This window comes from Staurois parvus, unplaced genomic scaffold, assembly GCF_062004578.1.
Source record: "Staurois parvus isolate SC_StPar_1 unplaced genomic scaffold, SC_StPar_1.0 ptg000025l, whole genome shotgun sequence".
NCBI lineage: Eukaryota > Metazoa > Chordata > Amphibia > Anura > Ranidae > Staurois > Staurois parvus.
Window position 1 is genome coordinate 13,741,265 of NW_028317821.1, and position 25,538 is coordinate 13,766,802.

Here is a 25,538-nt window from a genome sequence, read left to right on the forward strand (position 1 = left end):
ACTTACTGTTGTTGCACAATATGAGTTAGGCACCTGCCTGGATGGCACTCATCTATGACATTAACCACCACTGTGGATGGTCATATTTGTTGCATAACAGATTTCCACCACAAGAAGAAGGGGAAGTGTCTGTTGACCCCATCAGTTCCTTATACAGACAGCAATTTGTTTGATATACATTTTTCTCTAAGATAGACTAATAACAATCTTATCTTGACTCTTTTGATATAGTCATGAAATTTAAGAAAAAACCTCGTTTTCTGGAATTTTTTGTCCAGTTGTTGCTGCGAGTTTTATCAGAGGAAAAGCATCAGAAAGTACGTGAGTGGTCTGCAGCTGTCCTCGACTATTTGAAAAGGTAAAGGCTTGCATCTTCCTGAGTAGATCCTTACATAAGTAAAATGCTTGAAGAAAAACTGGTTTCTCCTTTGTACATTTCAAGTCAATCATTCTGGCCATGGGAGTGGGAAAAAACTGAATTCAGTCCAGCAGTCTATCTATCGATCGATCGATCGATCTATCTATCTATCTATCTATCTATCTATCTATCCTCATGTGATCCACCCATATGAGTACATTATTAGAAATCTCTATTTTAATTTAAAAAAAAAAAATGAATATAGCATTTTGTTGCAAAACCATTTTATAATCTAGTGTTATTAAAAATTAGCTTTTCATTTCAATCTGCAGTCACTGTAATTTTTTAAAACTGTCAAAAAGTTCAATGCAAGATAATAACTTGTAGGCAATTTGTACAGCATTGCATATTGAAATGTAATTTCTTGCTTATGTGATTGCTCACTGATTCTCTCTCCAAGTTACTAGTAAAATTGAAGCTCCCACTACATTTAGGATTTCACTTTTGGAGTGATACTCCCTATGGCTGTTTCACACTGATCCATTTGTTTCCCAGCTTTTGCAGAAAAAAATCGTAAGAAATACGTGTGACCATGTATTCCTATGGAACTCTTCACACTGATCTGTTGCAGGTCTGGTGCATTTTTAAAATATTGTTAACTGCAGGTTTGGTGCAGTAAAAAAACTGCATGTCTTCGTTGAAATCAATAGAAAATGTGGCAAAAGCACATAAAAAAAGCACCAGTATTGCTTTTTTGATGCGGTTTTTGAGTCACATGTCCAGTAAAAATGCAGTGTGAAAGTAGCCTAAGGCTTGTCTACTAAATGGATAAAGGCTGTCAGGGCTCCCGGGGTATGACCAGAGGTATGTGACTGACGCAGGGAAACGCAGGCTTCAGATATGTTATAAACAATACGATTTATTAACACTAACAATACATAAACGCAGTGCAATACTAAAACATAACACAGTGCAAACAAACCAAACCAAACCACCCACAGATAACAGTACATACAATGCAAGCGTCGTCAGGCAGGCCGGGTCAATAACAAACGGGAAGGTAGGAACAGGAGGAGCAGGCAGAGAGTAGTCAGGTCACGAGCCGGGTACAGCAACTAACAGGCAGGTAGGTACAGGGGGTCAGGCAGAGAATGGTCGGGGTCACAAGCCAGGGATCAGAACAGGAGAAGTCAGCAGAGGTCAGGATCAAACAGGGTCAGCAACAAGACAGGAACAGGAATGCAGGAACAAGATACAGGGCCCAGGAAAAACACACACCAAGGCAGAGTCTGCAGGTCTGGCCATCCCTTAAATACACCAGCATAAGCAGTTTCAGGTGTTTGACTGGCTGCAAGGTTGAGTCTCTGATTGCTGGGAGCACCCGCTGGCCAGCCCTGGTACTGCAGCCCATAAGGCAGGTGAGTCCCACCATTGCTGGCCAGTCCATTCCTGACACAGGCACTGCAGTGTTTACCTTCTGAACACTAAGATTTGCTCAGGTCGTTATAATGAAACCAGACCCTCCATTCAATAATAAGCATGAGAAGGACACAATGAAGCAAACAGCAATTTAAGAATGACGAAACGCGTGGGAAAAGAGCAAGAGCGTGTGATTTCAGCACGTAGCAGAACATGGCAGCCATTTTCTTAATCTTTCTTAATTTACTACATTATGAGGATTCAAAAAACAAAAAAAATCCTCATAGTGTAGTAAAGTAAGAAAGATTAAGAAAATGGCTGCCACGTTCTGGTACGTGCTGAAATCACACGCTCTTGCTCTTTTCCCACGCGTTTCGTCATTGGTGACATCGTCATTTTATGGGTTTGAAACTTATCATCCATCTTTTTGGTGACATGCTGTTTTATCAATTACTTTGATGTACGTTTTATATTATGCTTTGGGGCAACAAATCTTTCTTAATTTACTACACTATGAGGATTTTTTTGTTTTTTGAAGGGGTTTGTCCCCTATGAGGATAAATCGTTTCTACAGGTTTATTTTCTCTGTTCAATTTTTGGAGTTAAAGTTTGGAGCTCTACTAGTGTCCGGATCACAGCCAGTTTTTGGAATTATCCAACGGGATTTTTATCCATCTACCATTGGGGGCCAGTATTATCCTTTGATGTCATAAAGTGTTCAGGTCCATGTCATGCTTTTGGATTTTGTATTATGCATTTTGTCCCAACCTTAATCGAGGGTCAATTTCATCTAGTAAGAGGCAGAATTTTTGGGTGTTGGTGATGGTGGATTTTCTTCATCTTTTGACCAGATTTGAAGCATTCATGACAACATTGATGTCTCATTAAAGGAGCTTATTCTACGTTATATCTCCTTTGCATGTGTATTGGACTTTTCATTTACTCCATGTATTTGTACTAATTTTTCGGTTATATGTAGCGCCGTACTTTTATGTTTTACTATTTGATATATTGTTGCCTGCAATATTAAGGTGGCTGCTTATGTTCTATTGATTTTTTATGTTAGGGAGTCACATATATACTATAGCGCAGAGTTTTTAAGTTATACTTTTTTCCTAAATGCTCTCTTGACTCATTGCTGTGTCCATCTTCAGCAGCGCTGGCCTATATTTCTGGTCTCACAGGACAGATTGAGAGCAGCCAGGGCCATTGGCTCCTACTGTTTTCAATCAACTCTAGTGAGGAGGGGGCAGGAGCAGGGCTTAGCCATGCTGTGTATGTCTATGGATGCACACAGTCCAGCTCAGGAGTGCACCAGTACATGTGGCCCTTTAGCAAGCACCTTGCTATGGTGGAACACCCAGAAGAGGTGGAGTGGAGAGTGTCATTGGGAGACCCCAGAAGAGGAGGTAAGGGGCTGCTCTGTGTAACATCCTTGCACAGAGCAGGTAAGTATTAACCTCTTTTTTTATTTTAGGGGAAAAAAATCACTTAGAGTTAAACCTAACTCTATCTAATAGTTTTTAGGTTTTACAGCAACAGAGCTTTTGGAGGAAAAAAAGGTTTGAACCATATGAAGAAAAGCTGACCATTTTATATACCCCCAGCAGTGCTCCATGGTTTGTCCCAACTTCTGCAACTGGCACTTTTGCTAGATAGCTTGGTCTGCTTGTGAAAACAGGGAAAACTTTTAATAAAAGAAATTAAAAGAAAAGGAATTTATATCCAGAAAATGCCTTATTGAAGCCACCTCTCTCCTGGCAGCTTGACAATATATTGAACAGTCTTTGGCACTCCTGCCTTCTGCTTGCTCTTTAAAAGCAATAATCTTTGCGGACAGCAGAAAAAAAACAGAGCACATTTCACACATATTTTTTTGGAGAATGCACTCTCATTCTTGTCCTAGTAAATCTTTCTGGTTAGTGATATTTCAGAGGTCCCTACAATATATTGTCATGTAGTATGTTTTTCTTCTAAGATAATGGCTTCAGATTCTGTTTCTTACTTAGACAGATGGATAGGTCCATTGAACACTTTCACAACTCTATCATATATAAGCCTTTTGAGTGTGGTTTAATCTTTGCAATAAAAAAAAAACTTCAACAAATGCTCAAATACCAAAGTGCATTTTCTGTTTCCAATATATCAAAACAAATAATGAAAACCTGATAATAAACTGAGTTTTATTCCTCAAACAAACCATGTTTCTATGTAAGTTTTCCTCTGGACAGATGAGGTTTTTTTTATGTGCAGGTAGGGAAAAAGACAATACTAACTTATTTTTTAAGCTAATTGGTAATCAGGACTAGTTAGTAGGAGAGGAAATGAGAAAGGGTCATCTATACACACATTATATTGGTTTTTAGTTTCTTTCAAACATGTTTTACAATACTATTACAATTTAGCTCCTAAAAAAAAAAACTGAAGCACTCGGGAGGAGCTCACTGTACTAACTGTATAATGCTATCAGCAATCTGAGCTATTGTGTTCTGACAGAAGTAGTGCTCCCCCCCCACCAGAACACATTGGTAAGCACTCGCAGCCATTGGCTGCCAGCACTGATTGGATGGTGTTCGGTCGCTGGTTTTCCAGCATGTCCGTTCGACAGAAGTCGGCAAGGCTGGTGTACATGCAGGCCAAATGTCGGTTTGTTTCTGTTTATATTTGGTCCATGTGTACAGGGCTTAACAGGCCTTTTCATCATGTGGTAAGGAGAGATAGAGCAATGAAAGGTGGCTGGAGTTCTACCTGCTGGCTAGATAAAGGCCAAATAATATTTATAAACACTATTTTATATTTACCTGAGTGTGAAAGACAATTAATTTTACTTTTTAAATTACACTTATGAGTAAGTTTTATAGGCTGTGGGTTTGATTTACTGGAGTCAAATATGCATTGTAAGAGAATTTTCACTTAGCTTTGTGAATGAGGTGAAGCTCTGATGACTTCTATCATCCAATCGCATGCAATCAAAAATACTGTTTTTTTTTTAATTCTCCTTTCACGTGATCTCATTCATTCACTTAGCTAAGGGAAAATTCTCTTGCAAAGGAAATCACCTATTTGCCTTTGGTAAATCAACCCCTACAAGTCTAGAGGGATGCAAATTGTAGTATCCAGGAGCACTATAGCCAAAGGAATCCAAATATCCAAGATAGTAATGTTAGTTTTATAGTAATTTATAGTAATTATCTATCTATCCGTTCAGTCGTATCCGACTCTTGGAGATTGCATGGACCATCACTTGTAAGCGACTTTTTCCATGAATTCCCTTAGCAATTATTTTACAGGGTAGGTTGCCAGGTCTTTCCCCAACCCCTACCATGCAGGAAATCCCACGTGGCCAGGGATGAAACTAGGACAATTTAGACAGGAGCCAATTAACCTACCAGCATGTCTTTGGAGTGTGGGAGGAAACCGGAGTACCCGGAGGAAACCCACGCAAATACAGGGAGAACATGCAGACTCCATGCAGGAGGCGCCATAGTTGGGAATTGAACCCATGACCCAATTACTGCAAGGCAGAAGTGCTGACCATTAAGCCACTGTGCCGCCCATAGTCATTATAGCTTATTGTAATATCTCCTGGAGGTTTTTCGGATCTGGGTTTTTGTCATACAGTTTTATGGATACAGTCTGTTGTTAAACCTTGCATTAGTATAGTATGTCAGTGTGTGAAGAGTACACTATTTCCTTAGCATAATACTCTAGCTCAATTATGTCTTGAGTAACTTCTTTTAAAAGTATGCTTTGTATTGTTAGATGACCATTATGGAATGTGCTAAACTGTGATTTTAGTGTTGCCTTGTCAGTGTTGACTTAATTGTGTTAGACCTGCAATTCTACCAAGGTGTAAAATTTAAATTTAACCTCACTGATAGTGCAGGGATTGATCATCTGTTTTAGTTTCTGGAAAAAAGCTCCACCAAGGTCATTTTTGGTGGTGACCTTGTAATTGACTTAGGCCTTTTGCTGGCCATAGAGAAGAGAGACAACGGTGCCACTCAAAGTGTAAATGGTTGATGTTGATCGGCCAGATGAAGGAGCGTGCATGCTCCGAAAGCACGTCACCTTGGAAACCCGGTCCGTGCTGTGATGCCATCCGAATGACCCTCCCTGCGCCTCTCTGCTACTACCCAAGCCCTGGACACCACTGGAACGACGGGGATACACCCAGAGTGCCGCTTAAGACATTCTGGTCCACCAGACCTCCATTCCTCAAGCCATGCCTATTTACTACCTACTCTTGTGAGTGCATTTTATCATTAAATCTGCCTGTTTTTAAAACCTTCTACATTTAGAGTGGTGCCGCTGTCTCTCTTCTCTACCTGCATATAGGAGTATCTACAAGCTCTTACAGCCGGTTGCCTCCTCCTACAAGCCCACATACCCACAAGCCTTCCATTCAAGATGGACAAAAATTTCACATGGCCCTTTCACTAACTTAACTATCCATGGTCCACCCCCTACAGGGTAGATGATCTAACACTCACTATTCTCATTTATCTCTTATGCTGGCCATACACTGATTGGAATTTGGCTGGTTCAGCAGGGACCGACTAAATTTAGATCAGTGTGTGCCCATCTCTGTCAGAAGTTGAGAATTTGATCGGCTGTCGAAGGGACATGTTGGAAAATATTTCTTAATCAGCAGCTGATGTCAAAATACAGCAGCTGCTGTCCCGGCAGGGGCATTCCTCCATTCACCTTACTTGTCCTTGACTCCTGCATCCACCGCGCTTCCAGCCCACTGGCTGAAGGAAAAAAAAATGACCATTTAAATCCAGTTTCAGGATCAAGCATAGGGATTCTGCTGCAAATGCTGAGGTACCATCCTGGGGTTGTCAGGTATGTTCATGTTCTTGAAAAGTGTGGCAAACCTAGAATCTCTTATCTGTAGGACGCTGTAGGACCATTTCTGTTCTGAGGTTGTTAGCAATTCAGAGTGCAGCATCAAGGGCTGACAGACAGGCATGTTAATAGCACCCTTCAACACTGCAGAGCTGTGGTGTTATGTGGGTTGGGGGGCTCATACACAGTCCTTTTATATTTTGTATGCTAAAAGATTTGTGGCTATTGTTAAGGAAGAGGTATTTAAACTCCTTTTGTGTTTAATAAAGCACATCTGAAATGTTCCATATTGTCTAAACAACACAGTTTTGGTACGCAAGTTGTTAACTTGAGATGAAGTAAGCAAAGAAATAAATGCACTATGTTTTGTGTATTAATATGGCATAGTGGAGCATTCTGTAAGTATTTTCTAACATTAAATGATTATTAACGTACAATACAGAATATTTTACTTCATATACACTTATATAGAAAAAAAGTTTCATATGGTTATGGGCCTTGCTTTCACTTTGTGAAATTGATTTCTAAATTGAAGTAGCAAAATAGATTTAAATCAATAAACTGTCATCTCACACTAGTACAAAGAGAGTGAAATGTTGACAACCACCTGCTTATTGATTTTGTTTCTACCTGCACGAGTATTGCAGGGTATTAATTTGTAATGTAATTCTATTTTTATTCAGTGAAATAGTAGCAGACTAAAGCCAAATTCTAGATACCACTGAGATTTTCATGAAGGGTCAAGATGACACTTGGGGAAAAGGTGAATTCCTTACAGTTTAGAAGAAACACTGATAAAAGTATTTCGCTTTTTGTCCTTTCAGGTGACATATGGGGGTAAATCACATGAAGAGGTCTCCAGATAGAAAAAAAAGATAATTGCTCTGATTTATGAAAGTCAAAGGAAAGAAATGTGACTTTGTTACCTTTAACAACTAATCAGATGCCTCCCTTGAATTTATAACCTCACTTGAAAAAATGGCATGTGGTCTGTGCTTGTACTGGTTACCCCCACATGACTTTCCTTCCTCCTGTGTTCTCAAATCCCACTTCAGTCCCAAGTCACATTTCAAGTTCCACCTCAGTAGCTCCTATATGACTTCAGCACTTATTTCTTCAGACTTTGTTAGATCAAGTGTTCTGAAATACTTAAAGCACATCCCAACAGATAGTAGAGGAGGACTGTGAACTTTTGTCTTGGGAAGCAAATGTAACTAATGGGTCCATCACCCCACTAGTTAATGCGTGCAGGTGCTGTGCTTCCTTCTAATTACAGTACCATCCTTGGAGGTGTGTACTTCAGTGGTGACATCAGCAAACAAGGGATATCGGACAACTCGTTTACATGTCTGTGTTGCGTGATCCATAGGTTACCAGTAATCCTTTGGACGTATATGCTGCCAGATCTGGCCCCCAATTTCCGTGAATGTTCTTTGTTGTTTGGAAACTATCTAGTGTCTTTTCCACATTGGGCCAACAGAACATAGTTGCCAACCTCCAAATATTGTTTTAGTAACTACATTTTTGGAACATTTACTGACAGAACACATTTTTACAGACGACCTCAAATATCCCAGAAACTCTGATTACTTAAAGCTGACTCCAGGCAAATGTAAAAAATAATTAATGAAGCTATGTATTGTGGTGAAAAGTGGTGAAATGTATTTTTAAATGCTGCTAGTGAAAGTATTACATTTGGCTTCTTGTAATTCCCCGTACAGAGGAGCACAGTCGAGGGTGGGGCAGCACCAGAAGCCAATAATGGTGCTGTATGCACTAAAGCTGACAAGGAACATGTTAATATGAGGAGAGAGTAGGGTGAGGTAGGGATGAACTTTTGATGTTTCTAGAGGGCCAGTTTGCACCAAAATGTAGTGCTTTGAATGGGCTGGAAGGCACCTAATGACAGTGTGGGACAGGTAACTATTTTTTCCACAGTGCAATGCCCAAGACCCTGCCCATTACATAGTTACATAGTTAGTCTGGCTGAAAAAAGACAAAATTCCATCCAGTTCAACAATTAAAAAAAAAGTTGTAATCTTGTACCCATGTTGATCCAGAGAAAGGCAAAAAACCCCCCAGCAAAGCACGATCCAATTTGCTCCTGCAGGGGAAAAAAATTCCTTCCTGATCCCTGGGAAGCAATTGGATATTCCCTGCATCAACTTTACCTATAAATGTTAGTGTCCAGTTACGGTATATTCTATGTATCTAGGAAAGAATCCAGGCCTTTTTTAAAGCAATCCACTGAGCTGGCCAGAATCAACTCTTGAGGGAGTCTATTCCACATTTTCACAGCTCTCACTGTGAAGAAACCTTTTTGCGTTTGGAGATTAAATTTCTTTTCCTCCAGATGTAAAGAGTGCCCCCTTGTCCTCTGTGATGACCTCAGGGTGAATAACTCTACACCGAGTTCACTATATGAACCACTGATGTATTTATACATGTTGATCACATCCCCCCTTAATCTCTTCTCAAGAGAGAATAAATTCAGTTCCTCTAATCTTTCCTCATAGCTGAGCTCCTCCATGCCTCTTATCAGTTTGGTTGCCCTTTCTATGTACTTCTTCCAGGTCCCCAATGTTCTTTTTGTGAATTGGTCCCAGTGGCGAACTGACAACTCATGGGGCCCCCGGGCAATAGGGGATCATGGGGCCCCTGTGTCCTTGCCCAAACTAAAAAAAGCTTATGAAAAAGGTACCAGGGGCATCTCATGGGGCCCCCTACTGACCCCGGGCCCTCGGGCAGTGCCCGAGTTTCCAAATGGTCAGTCCGCCCCTGATTGGTCTCTTTTATAGAATGCAGAACCAAGTATCATTTTATTTGGAATGGATAAGTAATTTCTATTGACATTTTTTAATGATTACAAGAAAAGCAGTGAAATAGATCTCTCGCAGGCAGCAACACTAGACCACCCCCAGCAACAATAGATCACTCCTAGCAACAATAGACCCCCTGCAACAAATTACTCTCTAGCAACAAGAGGCCACCCCAGCAACAATAGACCCCCATCGGCAACAGTATATCTCCCAGCCAGCATCAATAGACCTTTGTAGAGTCAATAGTAATAGATCCCTCCTAGCAACAATTGACCCCCCCGGCAACATAAGACTTCCTCCAGCAACAGTATATCCCCCAACGGCAAAAATAGACCCCCACCCCCCTCAGCAAGCATCATTAGTCCCTCCAACACACCCTATCACTGCTTGCCATTACATACATTAATCGCTAGAGGTTCCGGGACTCCTTTCTCCTTTGTTCCCACTGAAAAAAAGCCCTGGACCTTCACCTTCCATTCACAGGCTGGGGGCAGGGGTGGTTTTTTGCTTAATTATATCAGAGAAAATTCAGGTCTGTTGACAGGCTGTAAATCTCAGGACTTAACAAACAAAAATTTGAATCCTAAAACATCTTCCATATTTGTATTTCAACTGTGTAGTTATTGGCTTGCTTGGACATCAGATTTAGGAAGACAGTAAATATTACAAGACAGTATTTCAGATTAAACAAAAGCCATATAAAGCAAACAGACTTGTTTTAAGGCATTGACACTAGAAGATGTGTGGCATAAAATCATGATGTACCAAAAATTGTGCATGACTAAATAGGGCTGGTTTAATGGCTGAGGCTAAATCGTTATAGGCACGGTAAAATATGGAAATGTAGGCAGAAGCATGTCACTGTTTTAGCATGCACATTATAAGAAATCAACCAGCATGTTTCAAGAAACTACTAGAGAACACCTCCATGCTATAAGATATTTCTTGAAAATATCTCAGATGTATATTACTCTTTGAAGTAAAGATGACATGATATACTTTGTACTCTTCTCAGTTCTAGCTAGGATAGTTAATATTTCAAAGTTAAATCAGACCCAGTCACCTATGCAGAGGACTCCCACAATGAAAGAACAGAAGGTGCATAGACTGGGATTGTGCAGAAAATTAGTTAATCGAGATCAGATCTGGAAATTATTCTGCTGGTACTTATAGTTCTACAACAGCATCAAAAACAGTTATTTTCACTGACAGCAAATCACTCATAGGGCTCTCCTGCAATTGTGCCGGAGTTCACTATACCACAGAGCTGGTTTAAATGCAAATAGGGTCCTGAGTAAAAATGAAAGTGGGGCCTCAGGTGCTAAAATCCAGTATTGGTATATTAAAATATAGACAGGCAATTTTAGGCAAGCACTTGATAAGAGGAAGTATTTCAGCATAGCCTCCATTCCCTGTATTTTGACAGATCACACCAGAATGCATCCCTATGCATACTGCACAATGCACTAACAAACCACACACATTTCACAGCTCCTACCGTTGGGTCTATAGGCTGCCACTTGTTAGACTGTAGGCAGATTTGAGCCTTTGTCAAGATTGTGCAAGATCTTGATCATGCAAGTTCATTCAATACTTTTATCATGCAAGTTCATTCAATACCTTTTTTTTCACAATTTAGGAGGAATGAAAATATTTTTGGAAAAAAACAAAGCGATCCAGAAGATGATGTGCCACCACCAAATGACTCTTATAGGAGATACACAACAACCCTTGTTGAGTATCAAAAGGTATGGTACTTATAAAAATCCCTTTTTTAAAAACTATAGATGGGATTTAAGGGAACCTATTAGGATAGAAACATAAGACTTACTACTGTTTACTAGTTTTCATCTTTTTTTCCAGGCTTCTTTCATTAGTCAGTCACTGGACCAAACCAAGCATGCATACAAGGAAGTGTTGGTGACAGTATCATCTGTTATTCCACATTTTTTGCCCCGATTCACAGATATGTGACTTGGATGCGTTTTGAACCACATCTGATTCGCATGACATGTGAACCTGCAGTCTTTTTAGAGCCGGTTCATTTTTTAGGCCGCAGTGCATTTTCAAAAAGAGTCCAGTACGATTTTGGGCCCAGTTCAGGTGTGATTTCCATGTCATACACTTTGACAATTTACATCTGAATCGAACCTGAACAAAGTCTCACCAGATGGGGCTGAAGTCACGCTGTGAAACCCGGCCTGCACACATGTGAACCTGGGCTTAGAACATCGCTGCAAGAGAAACTAAACTTTTCCAGAGCCTAACCCTCCCACAGATGGCATGTAAAATGTGTGAGATTAGTATAGGAGGTAGGGCTTAGCATACCCTTAAAAAAGATACCTTGACACCTTCATGGCACATTGGCAAAGGAAAGTGTCTTATTTTCCTATTTCACAGCATATGGTTTTGCAAGACTCTGGGGTTGATTTACTAAAGGCAAATAGACTGTGCACTTTGTAAATGCGGTTGCACCAGAGCTTAATAAATGAGGTGAAGCTTCACTTTGTAAGAAATACACATGCAAGGAAAATTAAAAAAAAACAGCATTTTTGCTTGCACATGATTGGATGATGGAATTCATTGGAGCTTCCCTTCATTGCTCTGAAGCAACTTCACTTGCAAAGTGCACATTCTGATTTCCTTAAGTAAATCCACCCTATTAGCTCAATATGTTAGTTTTTAGTGCAGAAAACTCAGTGTACAATTTTTAACTCAAAAAAAAAAAATGAATTACAGGGTGACTACCCTTAACCATGGTCACTAACATGACCCTTAGTCACCCTCAGCTTAAAGTGATTGTAAACCCTCACATATACCCAGGGACCTTGCTGGCTTCAGGTGATACACAGAGATGAAACAAACCCTCCTACATAAGTTGTACCTTGTAGTCTTCTCTTCTCTACAGAGGTCCAAAGTGCTGAATTTTAAAGCTTGTTTGGCTGTTAAGTAAAAAGGGGGTGGAGAGCTAAAATTACACACTGCAGAGCTCAGAGAGGAGAGCTCTGCAAGCTGATTGGAGAGAAGGTACATACCTGCCGTCACACAGGAACAGAGATGTGGCTGTCAATCAACTGTTGATCCATCCCCTGTCACCTTTTTTCTTTTGATGTCAGGAAAACTTGTCAGAAGTGACTCATGCTATAGCAGAGGAACAAGGCAAGGGACAAAAATGACACTTAGTTCTCTTAATAGAGACACACTATAGAGAGAGACATGCTTTGTTCAGATTTCATGTCTGAGGTTTACAACCATTTTAACCACTTGACCTCCAGAGGATTTACCCCCCTTAATGACCAGGCCTCTTTTTGCTACTCGGCGCTGCACTAATTCAACTGATAATTGCGCAGTCATGCAATGCTGCACCCAAACGAAATTTACGTCCTTTTTTCACACAAATAGAGCTTTCTTTTGGTGGTATTTGATCACCTGTGCGCTTTTTATTTTTCACGCTATAAACAAAAAAAGGCCAAAAATTTTGAAGAAAAACAATATTTTTTACTTTCAGCTATAAAAAATATAGAGTAAACTCAAAGTTGGTTATAAATTTAGGTCAAAATGTATTCTGCTACATGTTTTTGGTAAAAAAAAAATCCCAATAAGTGTATATTGATTGCTTTGTGTGATAGTTATAGCGTCTACAAACTATGGTATAGATACTGCAATTTACGCCATTTTTTTGCTATACAGCGCTGCACTAGATTAACGGACAATTGCGCGGTCATGCAATATGGTACAAAAAATGAAATTTCTATCCTTTTTTTCCCCACAAATTGAGCTTTCTTTCGGTGGTATTTGATTGCCTGTGCGGTTTTTATTTTTTGCGCTATAAAAAAAAAAAGGCTGACAATTTTGAGGAAAAAAAACAATATTTTGGACTTTTTGCTATAAAACATGGCCAGTAAAAAAAATTTAAAATCAAATTTAGTCATAAATTTCTGCCAAAATGCATTCTGCGACATCTTTGCTGAAAAAAAACCCCAATACGTGTAAATTAATTGGTTTACGTGAAAGTTATAGCGTTTACAAATGGTGAGAAAGATACTGGGATTTTTAGTTTTTTTTTATACTAATAATGGCGGCGATCAGCGACTTATGGCGGCGATCAGTGACTTATGGCAGCGACCAGCGACTTATGGCGGGACTGCGGCGGACATTCTGACATTGAGGGGTACTGACTTGGGGTCACTGACATCCCCAGTGACACCAATACAGTGATCAGTGCAAAAAAAAAAACACTGACACTGTACTAATGGCACTGGGAGGAAGGGGTTAAGTTTATTATTCAGGGAAAGGGTTAACTGTGTGAGGGTAGTGTTTTACTAGGGGGCGGTGGTGTGTACTGCAGGGAACACCGCTGATCGGGAGAGAGAAACTCTGCTGTCCCAATCAGCGTGTCCTGGAGCTCTCAGGGAACTGACAGAAAGCACAGCTACTGCAGCTGTGCTCTCTGTCAGTGATAACGACCGGCTGTGACCCGGCGACTGACATCCGCGGCTGTGATCGGCGGGACAGGTAGGGCGGCGGCACGCCTCGCGTGCACCCCCTACCTGTTTTCAAAACACACGTTTTAAAACGTGCTTTTGCCCAGCCGTGCCACCCTGCCGCCGTATTTCTACAGTGGCTGGGCGGCATGTGGTTAACACTGATGGGTATCCCTTTCACTAAACGTAACATTAAGGCCTCATTCACACCATATAAGCAAAAAAACTGATGGAAACTGATGTGCAGATTTCACTTGCAGAGACATCAGTTTACATCAGTTTTCATTCACACTTCAATGAGTTTTATACAAATTGCAGATTCCTGCTCAGTAAAAAAATCTGCATATGATACCAGTGTTGTGGTGTGAACAGGACACATAGAGAACAATAGATTTTGTTGTGCTCCTGCAGAACACACACAGAAGAACTGACGTCTCTGCACCATGATATGAAGGAGCCCTTAACCTAACCCCTAAATTAACCTGTGCCCACTTAGATAAAAACAGTGTGAATAGAAAAGCCTTCTATTTCTGGTCTCTGTTTTTGATCTCATAAGAAATGGAGTCTTTAATGTGATTTTTTTTTTTTTTTAGAAAAAACTACTGAATGTAAAAAAAAATCTTACCAATGCCAGTTAACTTTAAAAAAAAATTGATTCTATGTATAGTTTATAGTTATATAACATATATGAGGACAGTTACATTTGCTGACTGACCACCACCAACCCACATAAAACAGTACAATCCTTGTATGGCTGATATGGCAAAACCTGTTAAACAGTTAGGGGGAGTCATTATAGTGGCTAATGTATATTGCTTCTTATGGTTAAAGCTGGACATAAACTCTTGAGTTTTTTTCATTCTGCTGTGAGGGAAACAGATTACTCCATCCACACAGCCAAGGTATGTCCCCCCGGGACAATGGGACCCTTGGCTGTCAAAATATGTTTTTTTTTAAAATTAATACCAAAAATTTTGTAATACAAAAAAAAAGAAAATCCAGCATTTCCCTTCGACAGTGCTTTTATTTTTTTTGCAGTGCAAATGTATTAAAGATTGAATTTCAAAAGAGATTGATCTCCAAACCACTGGAAGCCTGTGGCTGAAAAGCACTGGCCCATAGCAACCAGTCAGCATTCTGCTTTCAACGTCTGGGTTGCAAAAATAACAGCTAGATTCTATTATCAATGCAGACACTTTGTTCCCCTCCAACATATAAAAATCAAACCTATTGTTGCAGGTCTACTTGGCATCTAGATAAAACCTTCATCTCTTTTATTTTAAGGAACAGGCTTCATCAACAGTCAAGCAGACAACAAAGCAAAATGTGGCAAAAAGATCAGAAAATGTCAAAGCACTGCCAAAAAAGAAGACTCAGAGCTTGCATCTTCACAAGTCTGTATTATGTCTAGATTCTGTTCCAGCTTTGTGGTTGTGAGAAATTTGAGCGTATTAATTTAGAAGTGGTAATATTTTTAAATTATATGTTCCTAGAGGAAATTATAAGCATTTAAAGTAATGCTTAAATGATGTTTTAGTGCAAATGTATGCAGTCATTAGTGTAATTAGAACTAATTGTGTTGTTGCCTCCATAAACCATGGTCTGAGCAAATCAATCTAATGAACACAGCAATTTGAAACAAAACTTTTACTTTAATAAAAAATGCTGACAGCTTTGCCAGCTTGCCAACTTAGAGCTTGTCTAAACACCAGCATTTCATTGTGGTTTACAGCACATGCACACTGCATGTAAACCACTATAAATGCATGTACTGTATACAGGGCCATGGATAAGGGGGTACCACCAGTCCTCCTGTACAGAGCCCAGACCAGCAGAGGGGCCCAGACAGCTGGATGAATTGGATGTGGGAAGCGAGGGTGATCAACACAGCGGGGGGCAATTATTGTAACTGATCCCCTGTATGACTCTCTGCAGCAGTTGACAGCTGGCTTCTTCTCTCCTTCCCACTGGCTTTCAGCTGCTGCAGAGAAAGCCTTACAGGGGATCAGTAACAATAATTGCCCCACCCCGCAGCACCCATCACACTGTGCACCATGCATTTCCCCCTGATGCCCAGGACCCCCAGTGCGCCCCTACCCCCTCAGTGCTTTCAGCTTCCCCCCTCTTCTTCCCACTGGCAGCTGCTAGCACAATAGGATCCTTCAGGATGGAGAGTGGGGGAAGGGTCCAGTAAATATGGCATATTTACCAGCCTCTTCCTTTCCTGAATGAGCACAATGGGTGATCGATTCCAATCACTGTGTTCATTCATAACTGAAGCATAGTAAACAGTGTGGGGCTGACAGGTTGGCTATCTAGGGCCATGTGGTTTCTAACAGCAGCCCTGACTGTATAGTATCATTGTAGGAAATAGTACAATTCAAATATCTGCTGTTACATTTGGTGCACTGTGATAGAGTACACTGAAAGTCTACAGAGAGCTTAGTGACAGGAGTCTTCCTATTACAATGCTGATGTGTGAGCAGAGCTTTAAGTGGTACCACTATGCTACACACAATTTGAAAATATTTATTTTGATGACTGGAGCACATTACACAATTTCATGTTTACAATTTTTTGTGCCTTTGGTATTTTTGCCATGTTTTGCCTGTATCCAGGTAATATTTCATTAATTCATTTATATTTCTATAGTGCTTTTTTCCCTGAAGGCTCAAAGGGGTAGATTTACTAAAACTGGTACACTGAGAATCTAGTGCAACTTTGCATGGTAGCCAATTAGCTTCTAAGTTCAGCTTGTTCAGTTAAAGTGTTACTAAACCCCGGACCCTGCATTCACTATATCTGGTCTCCCACAGTACACAGAACATAAAAATACAATTATTTTAGTAAATATAAACTGCTGAATAACTTTTCTCATCAGCAGTTAGAGCAGTCTTGTGACTTCTATCAGTGTCCAGCAGAGAACTGGTTAAAGCTTGTAGGAGGAGTTTTCTTTCTGCTCTAGGAGGATGTGAAAGTCCTGACCCTCTGTCTGGACAGTGCTGATTGGCCCTGTGCTGATCACATGCACTCTCCCAAGAAAAAAAACCTCTCTAGCAATACACACAAAAGTGAGCATGTGCATGTGACTACGGATTCAGTTTGTATGAGGTGGTCATTTCAACAAGAGGAGGGGCAGAGAAGAAAGGATCAAACAGCCTTTTTACACAATGCAGAGGATTTACCGCTTATATTCCACAGTGAGTATGTCAAGCATGCTTTGCTGCATATACAGACTGATTTTACTGTTGTGGGTTTAGTAACACTTTAAACTTTGGCAATAAAATCTGGAAGCGGATTGGTTTGTATGCTAAGCTGCACCAGATTTTGCACGCTCCAGTTTTAGTAAAGTGCTTTCTCTGCTGTTGGGGCAGATAATGAAGCAGCTATCTTGAGTAGACGTGCATGCAGGAAATCATTCATTGTCTTAATTCGAATTATTGAACAAATTCAAAAATGTTATAATTTCCCCATAGGCCTGAACTATATCGCATCATGTGCCATCATCCAAATGAAAGGATTGCAGTTGTTAATATCATTATACTTTTTTTTCCGGATTCATTGGCATTCGTTTCCATGTCCAATGTCCATTCGGAAATTTATATATATCTGAATCTCCAAAAATGAATTTTTTGTCAAAAAAATCATAACAAAAAAAACGGACATCTAACCTTGAGTGTGCTCAGTGGAAAATCATACAAGGGCTAATTTAGAGAAGAACCAATTACTGTATACTACCGGCATGACTTTGGAGTGTGGGAGGAAAGCAGAGTACCTGGAGAAAATCTGCACAAGTACAAGAAGAACATGAAAACGTTATGCAGATTATTTAACTGGTCTGGTTGAATTTACACCTAAGCATTCTGGGAACACTGCAGAAGCATGTGTTTCTACCTGCGCTTCCGGAACCATGCATAAAATGTGACAAAACACGCATTGTGATTGCATTATGCCTTTATGGCACCCCAAACTGGGGAGCAGCCCCTCGTTTTGTAATGTGGCAAAACACTCAACTTCACTCTGTGCCAAAAAAAGGTACAAGAGCTACTTTGGCTCGTTTGTTGCGTGTAGGGCAGCCCATTCACATAGAGTGTGGAAGAACATTTCCCTGAAGACTCAAAGCACTTGAGGCAGATAGTGAAGCAGCTATCTTGAGTAGGCATGTGCATGCAGGAAATTTTCATTTTGTTTCGGATGCATTTGGCCATTGTAGAATTTTGTTTCGTTATATTTGTTGAACCGGTTAATTTTCGGAATTCATTTTGTATCTTCAGCATTCGTTTCGTATATTTATTGATCTGGGTGGATTCAAAACATTTTGCAGTTTCCCCAGAAGATTGCTATATATTCATTATATTATTGAATAGATTGGCAGATTTGAAACAGAAGGATTTGATATTTTCAGATGCTAGTCCAATCCACCAAGAGAAATGGCATGAACTGATTGGACAATATTGACTGGCGTCATGTGCATCCGAAATAACAAATAGAACAAAATTCAGAATCATTCGTTATCCTAATTTGATATCTGAATCCAAATTATCGAACAAATTTGAACATTTTAATTATTTCCCCATGGGCCCAAACTATATTGCATCATATGACATCATCCGAATGAAACAAATGCATTCCTCAATTTCATCATAACTTTTTTCGGATTCGTTGACATTTGTTTCTATGTCCATTTGCAGATTCATATACATCCAAATCTCTGAAAATGAAAGTTTTGTTCAAAAAAATGAATCAATGCGAACAATACAAAACGCAAGTCTAATCTTGAGTGTGCTCAGTAGAAAATCATACAAAGGCCATTTTAGAGAAGAACCAATTAGACTACCAGCATGGCTTTGGAGTGTAGGAGGAAACCAGAGTACCTGGAGAAAACCCACACAAGTACAGGGAGGACATAAAAAATCTATGCAGATTACCCCACTGGAACACATTTCTGCTTTTGTAGCCTCCCTGGCAGTATTCCCGAGTGTAGCTCGGGGTAAAGTTTCAGTACTACAAGCGGTAACCCCGAGCTACACTCGGGCTTACCATGCGGCGCTGCTCCGGGATCTGTTCTTCTCTTACTTTGTCCTTCGCTACCGCGATGTCCCTCCTGCAGTGTCCCCAGCAATGTCCTCCGGCGAATGCCAGCATCTGTCTTCTGGGTTCCGTCCCCTGCGACGTTGGGACGTACGGAGGATGGAACGGCGGGAAATTTGAAAATGACAAAAAGTGACATTCACTAAATTCACTAAAGTCACATAGTAAAACATTACTGTATCAAAGCATTTCACATACATTTTGTCCCTAGTTCTTTGTCCTGTGCCCTGCCTGCATTTTTACTGTTCTTTCTGCATGGAAACTGAGAAATGTCCATGGCGTCCAAAAAGCATCCCTTTAGGTCAAAATCGGTTTTAGACCAGCTAGAGAACAGCGATAGTAATTCAGAACTACTTGCAGAATTGAGTGATAATGATTTGTGGGGAAATTCGTCATCAGACACTGAAAACGATTCTGCGACTTTACTCAGTGATGTGCGAACTTGGAGCTATATTTCAAATTTCAGTGTTTTCGGTTTTATTATATTATTTGAATTAAATTTATTATTATTATATTATTATTTTTTATGATTATTTATTAAATTATAATTTATGATTTCGTGTTTCAAATTTTAACATACCCGGAGTGTTTACTAGACTCTTGTTTGGACAGATTTCAATGAGTTATTCCTAAAAATTACAGGCCTACAATAAAAAAAACTACATATTTCTATGCAAAAAAATGTACCGCTTTGAGCACAGAAGTATGGACATAATCAGACCGCTAGGGAGGTTAACTGATCTTAGGCTGCATTTACACCTAAGTTTTTCTGGAATGCGGCAGAAACATAATTTTCTGCTTGTGTTTCCGGAACCGTGTGTAAAATGCAGCAAAACATGTATCGTACTTGCATTATGCTTTCTTGGTGCCCCAAACTTGGGAGCAGCCTCACATTTTGTCACGCGACAAGTGTAGCAAAACACTTAAGACAAAATGTGTGCCAAAAAAATAGACATGATCTACTTTGGCTAATTTGTTGTGGCAGTCCTTTCACGGAGAGTGTCTCTACTATGTAAGAACCAGAAAGACACGTCCAGCTAACACTTTTTAGGCAGTTGAAGCTATTTGTTTTCTTTTGAGATAACGCTTTTACATAAATTAATAAAAGCTGACCATTAAAAGCACCCCTCTTGGTGTAACATGTTTTGGCTCAACCCTCTAAGGCTCCATGCACACTGGGTGTTTTAATAACGCTGATATGTAAAGTCAGCGGTTTTTAACGTTTGTGTATTAGCATTTAGTGGCGTTTTGCAGCGTTTTTTCACGTTTTGCGGTTTTTTAGAGTTTTTTTAGCCCCCCAAATTTTTTTTGTAAAAAAAAGTCCAAAAACGCTAGTTTGCAGCGATTTACCGTGCGTTACCGTGTTTTACCGCATTAGAGCATTGTTACAGCTAAAAAACTCCTAGAAACTCACTAGTTCTGGGTTTTTTTTCCAGCCAAAAAGTGCCCCTGCCTAAAAACGTTGATTACAGTCTATGTGTGCATGGACACATAGGATAACATGCTGGGAAGTTTACTGGCTGTAGAAAAAAATGTCAAAAGCCATAAAAAGCAGCTGTAAAAACGTCCAGTGTGCATGAGGAGTAACTGCTACTTTTTCGGGACAGCTTGGTTTGTTAAAGGAAGTTGAAAAATATCATACTTACTGGCCAGATCACTAGATGAAAGTCTAGGAAAAAAAAAATGAATGCAGCCACCACTTGTATGAATTGCTAAGCTGCAATATAGCAACTTCTGTTTTTTGGGTTTAGTACTGCTTTAAATTAGTCAAAGAATTAAAGATGAACTCCAAGGCAAATCAAAAAGCACCAGTAAATGTAGGTGTGTGAGTTCTTGAACTTGACTTGGAACCAGCCTCTTGCGATCCTTTGCACAGCAGAACGTATGTTGTAGACTGGAGGATAAAAGAGGCACTAGGAGCCAGTAAATTGTACTGTAGTGCTCATCTTACAAGGAACATTTTGGCAGAAGGTGCACAGTAACAGGTAGTTGAGCTCATTAGTCTGCTCCTTTTTTTTTTTGCTGGAGGCAAGGACAAGACCTCATTTCTCACAACAGAGAAAATTCTATCTATAGGCTATCTATGAACTGAGGCAAGGCTGTGTAAATCTCAGGAATGGATAAGCAGAAATTAAGATACCCTGACAAGTAAAACAGTTCTCATATACAGTATGTATTTTAAATATTCATTTACATGTTTGCTTGCCCTTCAAGATGAATGCCAGTTCCTTCAAGATGATGAACAGTTCCAACCAGTTTTGGTCCAAGCTTCAGCCAATACCTTTTATGTCTGCAATATGTGTCTTCCCCAAACACCACCACACTGATCTTGGGGGAACAATTAATCAGCCAGTTTGGATTTCTTGGCTGATACAACTGCTTTTTCTCCGACAAATCTAATGCCAAGGATGTTCTCCTGCTCTCCCTTGTTGTAAAGATCCTTTGTCTTCTGATGCCTATGGCTGGCTTCAATCCGTCTTAGCTTATTGTTTGACGGACTATTATTTGTCCATTATTATCCATTATTTACTGTTCATTCCTCATTAGTTATATCTAATTGATTATTAACACTCTTTTCTCATTACTAATTACCATTAAATGTCATTGTTAACGCTTAATTTTTTCCTTTCATGTTTTTTCTCTTTTTTTATTCTTTCTTTCGGACGATGATTTTGAGCTGTATGGTTTTGATACTGATATGCAATAAACCCTTGCCTAAGATTAGGCACTGCAACATGGGAGGCAGTTACAGTACCTTTGTTAACCTAAAATTCTCTTCTGTGCACCTCTTTAATTATGCTTTCGTTTTGTTACAAATTTCCAGCTTTCCTAAACCAGCCATAGAAGATGCGATTCTTTCCTGTAACCACAGGTTGCAGGGAAGAAAATTGCCCATTTCCCCCATCAACGAAGTCAGTGTTGATGGGGGAATCCCTCTCGCTGAGCCATTGTGTTCTCTTGCAAGGGAGGGAGCCATCCCTGCCAGGAGAGCACAATAATTATTGCTAGTGGCTATAGCCACTAGCAATAATTGCATGAAAAATCAGACAGGCTGGTTTACAGTTCACACCACAGGCAGTTCTGGTGCAGTTTTGATGCAGTTTGCCATGTTCCAATATGGTTCTGTGCAGAAAAATGCAGCATGTTCTACTTTTTCTTATGCACCGGAAACTGACTGGACCTGACTGCACTGGTGTGAACTAGGGCCATTGGAATACATGGAAAACACTGTGCATGCATTTTTGATGCAGAAAAAATGCAGTGCACTGCATCTAGTGGGAACTAGCCCTGAGTCTTTACAACCACTCAAACTTTCTTGTTTGAGCTGACAACACAGGGTCTTTGCTGCACTGGGGAGTTCCAGTAGACACTTGGTATGGGAGGAAAATAAGTGCTGAGAATGTAAACAGGAAGGAGTTGGGGAGGAGTTATGTAGTCAAGCAGGGGAGAACTCCCCTTTCACATGGGCAGACTCTGCCAGCGGATCAGCCTGCTCAATCAGGGATCTGTCAGCTGATCCCCTCTGAGCAGGCGGATGACAGGTCCATATCTGCTCCGCTTATGCAGTGAGGACAGAGACAAGGCCCACTGTCATCTATGGGATGTCGGATGCAAACAGACCACCTGTCCGTTTACATCCGACTGTAATGAACGGATCCCCCTCTTTCTACTTTTAGCAGATCGGATGCAGGCGTGTCCATAGAGGGCAATGAATAGTCCGATTGGGTCCGCCTGAAAAACGGACAGGCAGACCCGATCATTCTGCCCATGTGCAAGGGCCATTAGGTGTACTACAACCTATACAAGTGCAAGGGCTGTATTTGGCCACACCGGGGTGCACGGATGTTCCTTGAATCCATGTGCAGGTAGTCCTATTCATATCAATTGAGATGCAGTGGCTGCACAGACATAGCCGCCGCTCCTAGGGTGACAGCTATCATATGCACAGTAGAAAGTGTGCTTTGGGGGGCCATGCAGGCACACAGCTGTCAATTTAGAAGCATTGGCTGTGTCATGTAGCTGTTGTGTCCCAGTTGACGTGGATGGGACTGCCTGCATGGGAATACATTAGAACACCGATGCATCCCTGTCAGGGCAAACATGAGTATGTTGTAGTATGCCCATGTGAACCAAGCCTTACAGGGCTAATAAGACTGCTAGAGATTTCAGTGCACTGAAAGCAGCATTGTCACCCTGCCACAGTTGTAGTAGTACACATATACATGTATTGCAGAGTTGTATTAATTATGTTTTTGGTTTTGTTTTTTTAAATTTTGCCCACACATGTACTTTAATGCTCTTTTTCATGCTTGATAATAATTGCATAGTTATTGACACCTATAAAGAAAGAAAACACGTATTGTTACTGTGAAATGGCACACAATACAAAGCAATCACCCTTCATCATGTTAATAGAACTGAAAATACGATCTTTGAAATTTGTAATGTTCAGCATTTTACTCAAATCTATACTCATATAAACCTGTTTTTCTTCTTTTGTTTCAGACTTTCAGCAGAAGAGCTTGAAAAAAAAGCTTTTACAACCTTGACCGTACTGCTGACACCTATTGTTGGTAGATATATAAAACGTAAGAGACTTATACAGGCCAGCATAGAAGAAATGCCATGGAGAGCTCAAATGAATCTAATCCTGGCACTAACTCACTTCAGCTTGTTTAAGAAAAAGCTTAGTCAGCTGTGCAGTGAAGAAGTGGTGTGTACCCAGAGCAATAACAGGTAAGGCCATAGCACAACACGTGAGCTGCCTAACAACAAATGTCTTTCATTAGTATTCTTTCACTTTATTAGCAAGAAGCAAGCAATTACTGTTAGATCCGTGGGTAATGAAGAGATATGGCATACCCTGGCCTAAAGTTTACAAACCTAAATATTATCTTGTCTTGTTAGTCCCTTTAATGCAGAAAGGACAAATTGGCCACTGTGTGACCTTTTATTTTTCTCTTTGTTGCAGTCTGTTAATGGGCATGCCATCACAAACTTTGTAATTTTGCTATGTTGTAGTGTTCCTTCTCAACACAGCTGCAGAGGCTAGGCCATTAGTCTCTGCTACTTTTCACAGCTTTTTATGCAACTTTTACCTTTGTTGATTACAACTTTATGCCTTAAAGTAAAGGAGCTGTTTTATCTGCCAAAGGATTCGTTTTTGTCTCAATCCAGTTTTGAGGTTTACACAGCTCTGCCAGACAACACAGCCCTGTTTGGCAGGACAGGAGACCAGCAGTTAAGTAACTCTTACAAGTCATATCCCTCCCCCAGACTGTCACTGGCCAATGAAAGAAAAAACAGTAGACTGATTAATTAGTTTCTCTGTCACTATGCTCTCTCCTCCTATCAGCATAGTCACCATTAGCATATGAGCATTGCAGCACAATTGACAAGATTCTTGTGCTGCCTCTTTCTCCCCCAGTTTGAGCCCTGCTGTGCAGTAAACTACCTGAGGCTGATCCCAGGTCAAATTCAAGTGCTTATCCTACTTGTATAAAAACAGAGCTGAACTCCAGCTTAAAAACTAGCCTAGTAATAGTAAAAATAAAGAAAAAAATTATTGCAGTACTAATTTTCCTGCAATAGTCATAGATTTTACTGTGTAGTTTTGAAGCAATATAGGAGTGTGAAAGTTTCCATTAGATATACACACTAGATGCCAGAAGTATTGGGACAGCCCTCCAAATCATTGGATTCAGGTGTTCCAATCACCTCCTTGGCCACAGGTGTATAAAATCAAGCACCTAGGCATGCAGACTGCTTCTACAAACATTTGTGAAAGAATGGGTCACTCTCAGGAGCTCAGTGCATTCAAGGGTGGTACCGTGATAGGTTGTCACCTGTGCAATAAGTCCATTTGTGAAATTTCCTTGCTACTAAATATTCCACAGTCAACTGTTAGTGGTATTATAACAAAGTGGAAGCAATTGGGAACAACAGCAACTCAACCATGAAGTGGTAGGCCACATAAAATGACAGAGTAGGGTCCGAGCATGCTGAAGTGCACAGTGTGCAGAAGTTGCAAACTGTCTGCAGAGTCAATAGCTAAAGATCTTCAAACTTCATGTGGCCTTCAGATTAGCACAACAGTGCTTAGAGAGGTTCATGAAATGGATTTCCATGGCCAAGTATGTGCATCCAAGCCTTACATCACCAAGTGCAATGCAAACCGCCGGATGCAGTGGCGTAAAGCACACCACCACTGGACTCTAGAGCACTGGAGACGTGTTCTCTGAAGTGATGAATCACACTTCTCTGTCTGGCAATACAATGGACGTGTCTGGGTTTGGTGGTTGCCAGGAGAAGGGTACTTGCCTGACTGCAAGTGTAAAGTTTGGTGGAGGGGGGATTATGGTGTGTGGTTGTTTTTCAGGGGTTTGGTTTGGCCCCTTAGTTCTAGTGAAGGGAACTCTTAAGGTGTCAGCATACCAAGACATTTTGGACAATTTCATGCTCCCAACCTTATGGGAACAGTTTGGGGATGGCCCCTTCCTGTTCCAACATGACAGC

General features: G+C 40.4%; 1 protein-coding gene across 1 annotated transcript in view; it reads left to right on the forward strand.

The window, feature by feature from the left end:
- CFAP54 (cilia and flagella associated protein 54) overlaps positions 1–25,538 on the forward strand; it is a 527,562-nt gene that overhangs the window by 248,027 nt on the left and 253,997 nt on the right. The window contains exons 31-34 of the mRNA XM_089651915.1: positions 232–358; positions 11,087–11,195; positions 15,216–15,325; positions 23,529–23,759. Of these exons, the coding sequence (XP_089508041.1) occupies positions 232–358; positions 11,087–11,195; positions 15,216–15,325; positions 23,529–23,759 (577 nt within the window). The remainder of the gene's footprint in view (positions 1–231; positions 359–11,086; positions 11,196–15,215; positions 15,326–23,528; positions 23,760–25,538) is intronic.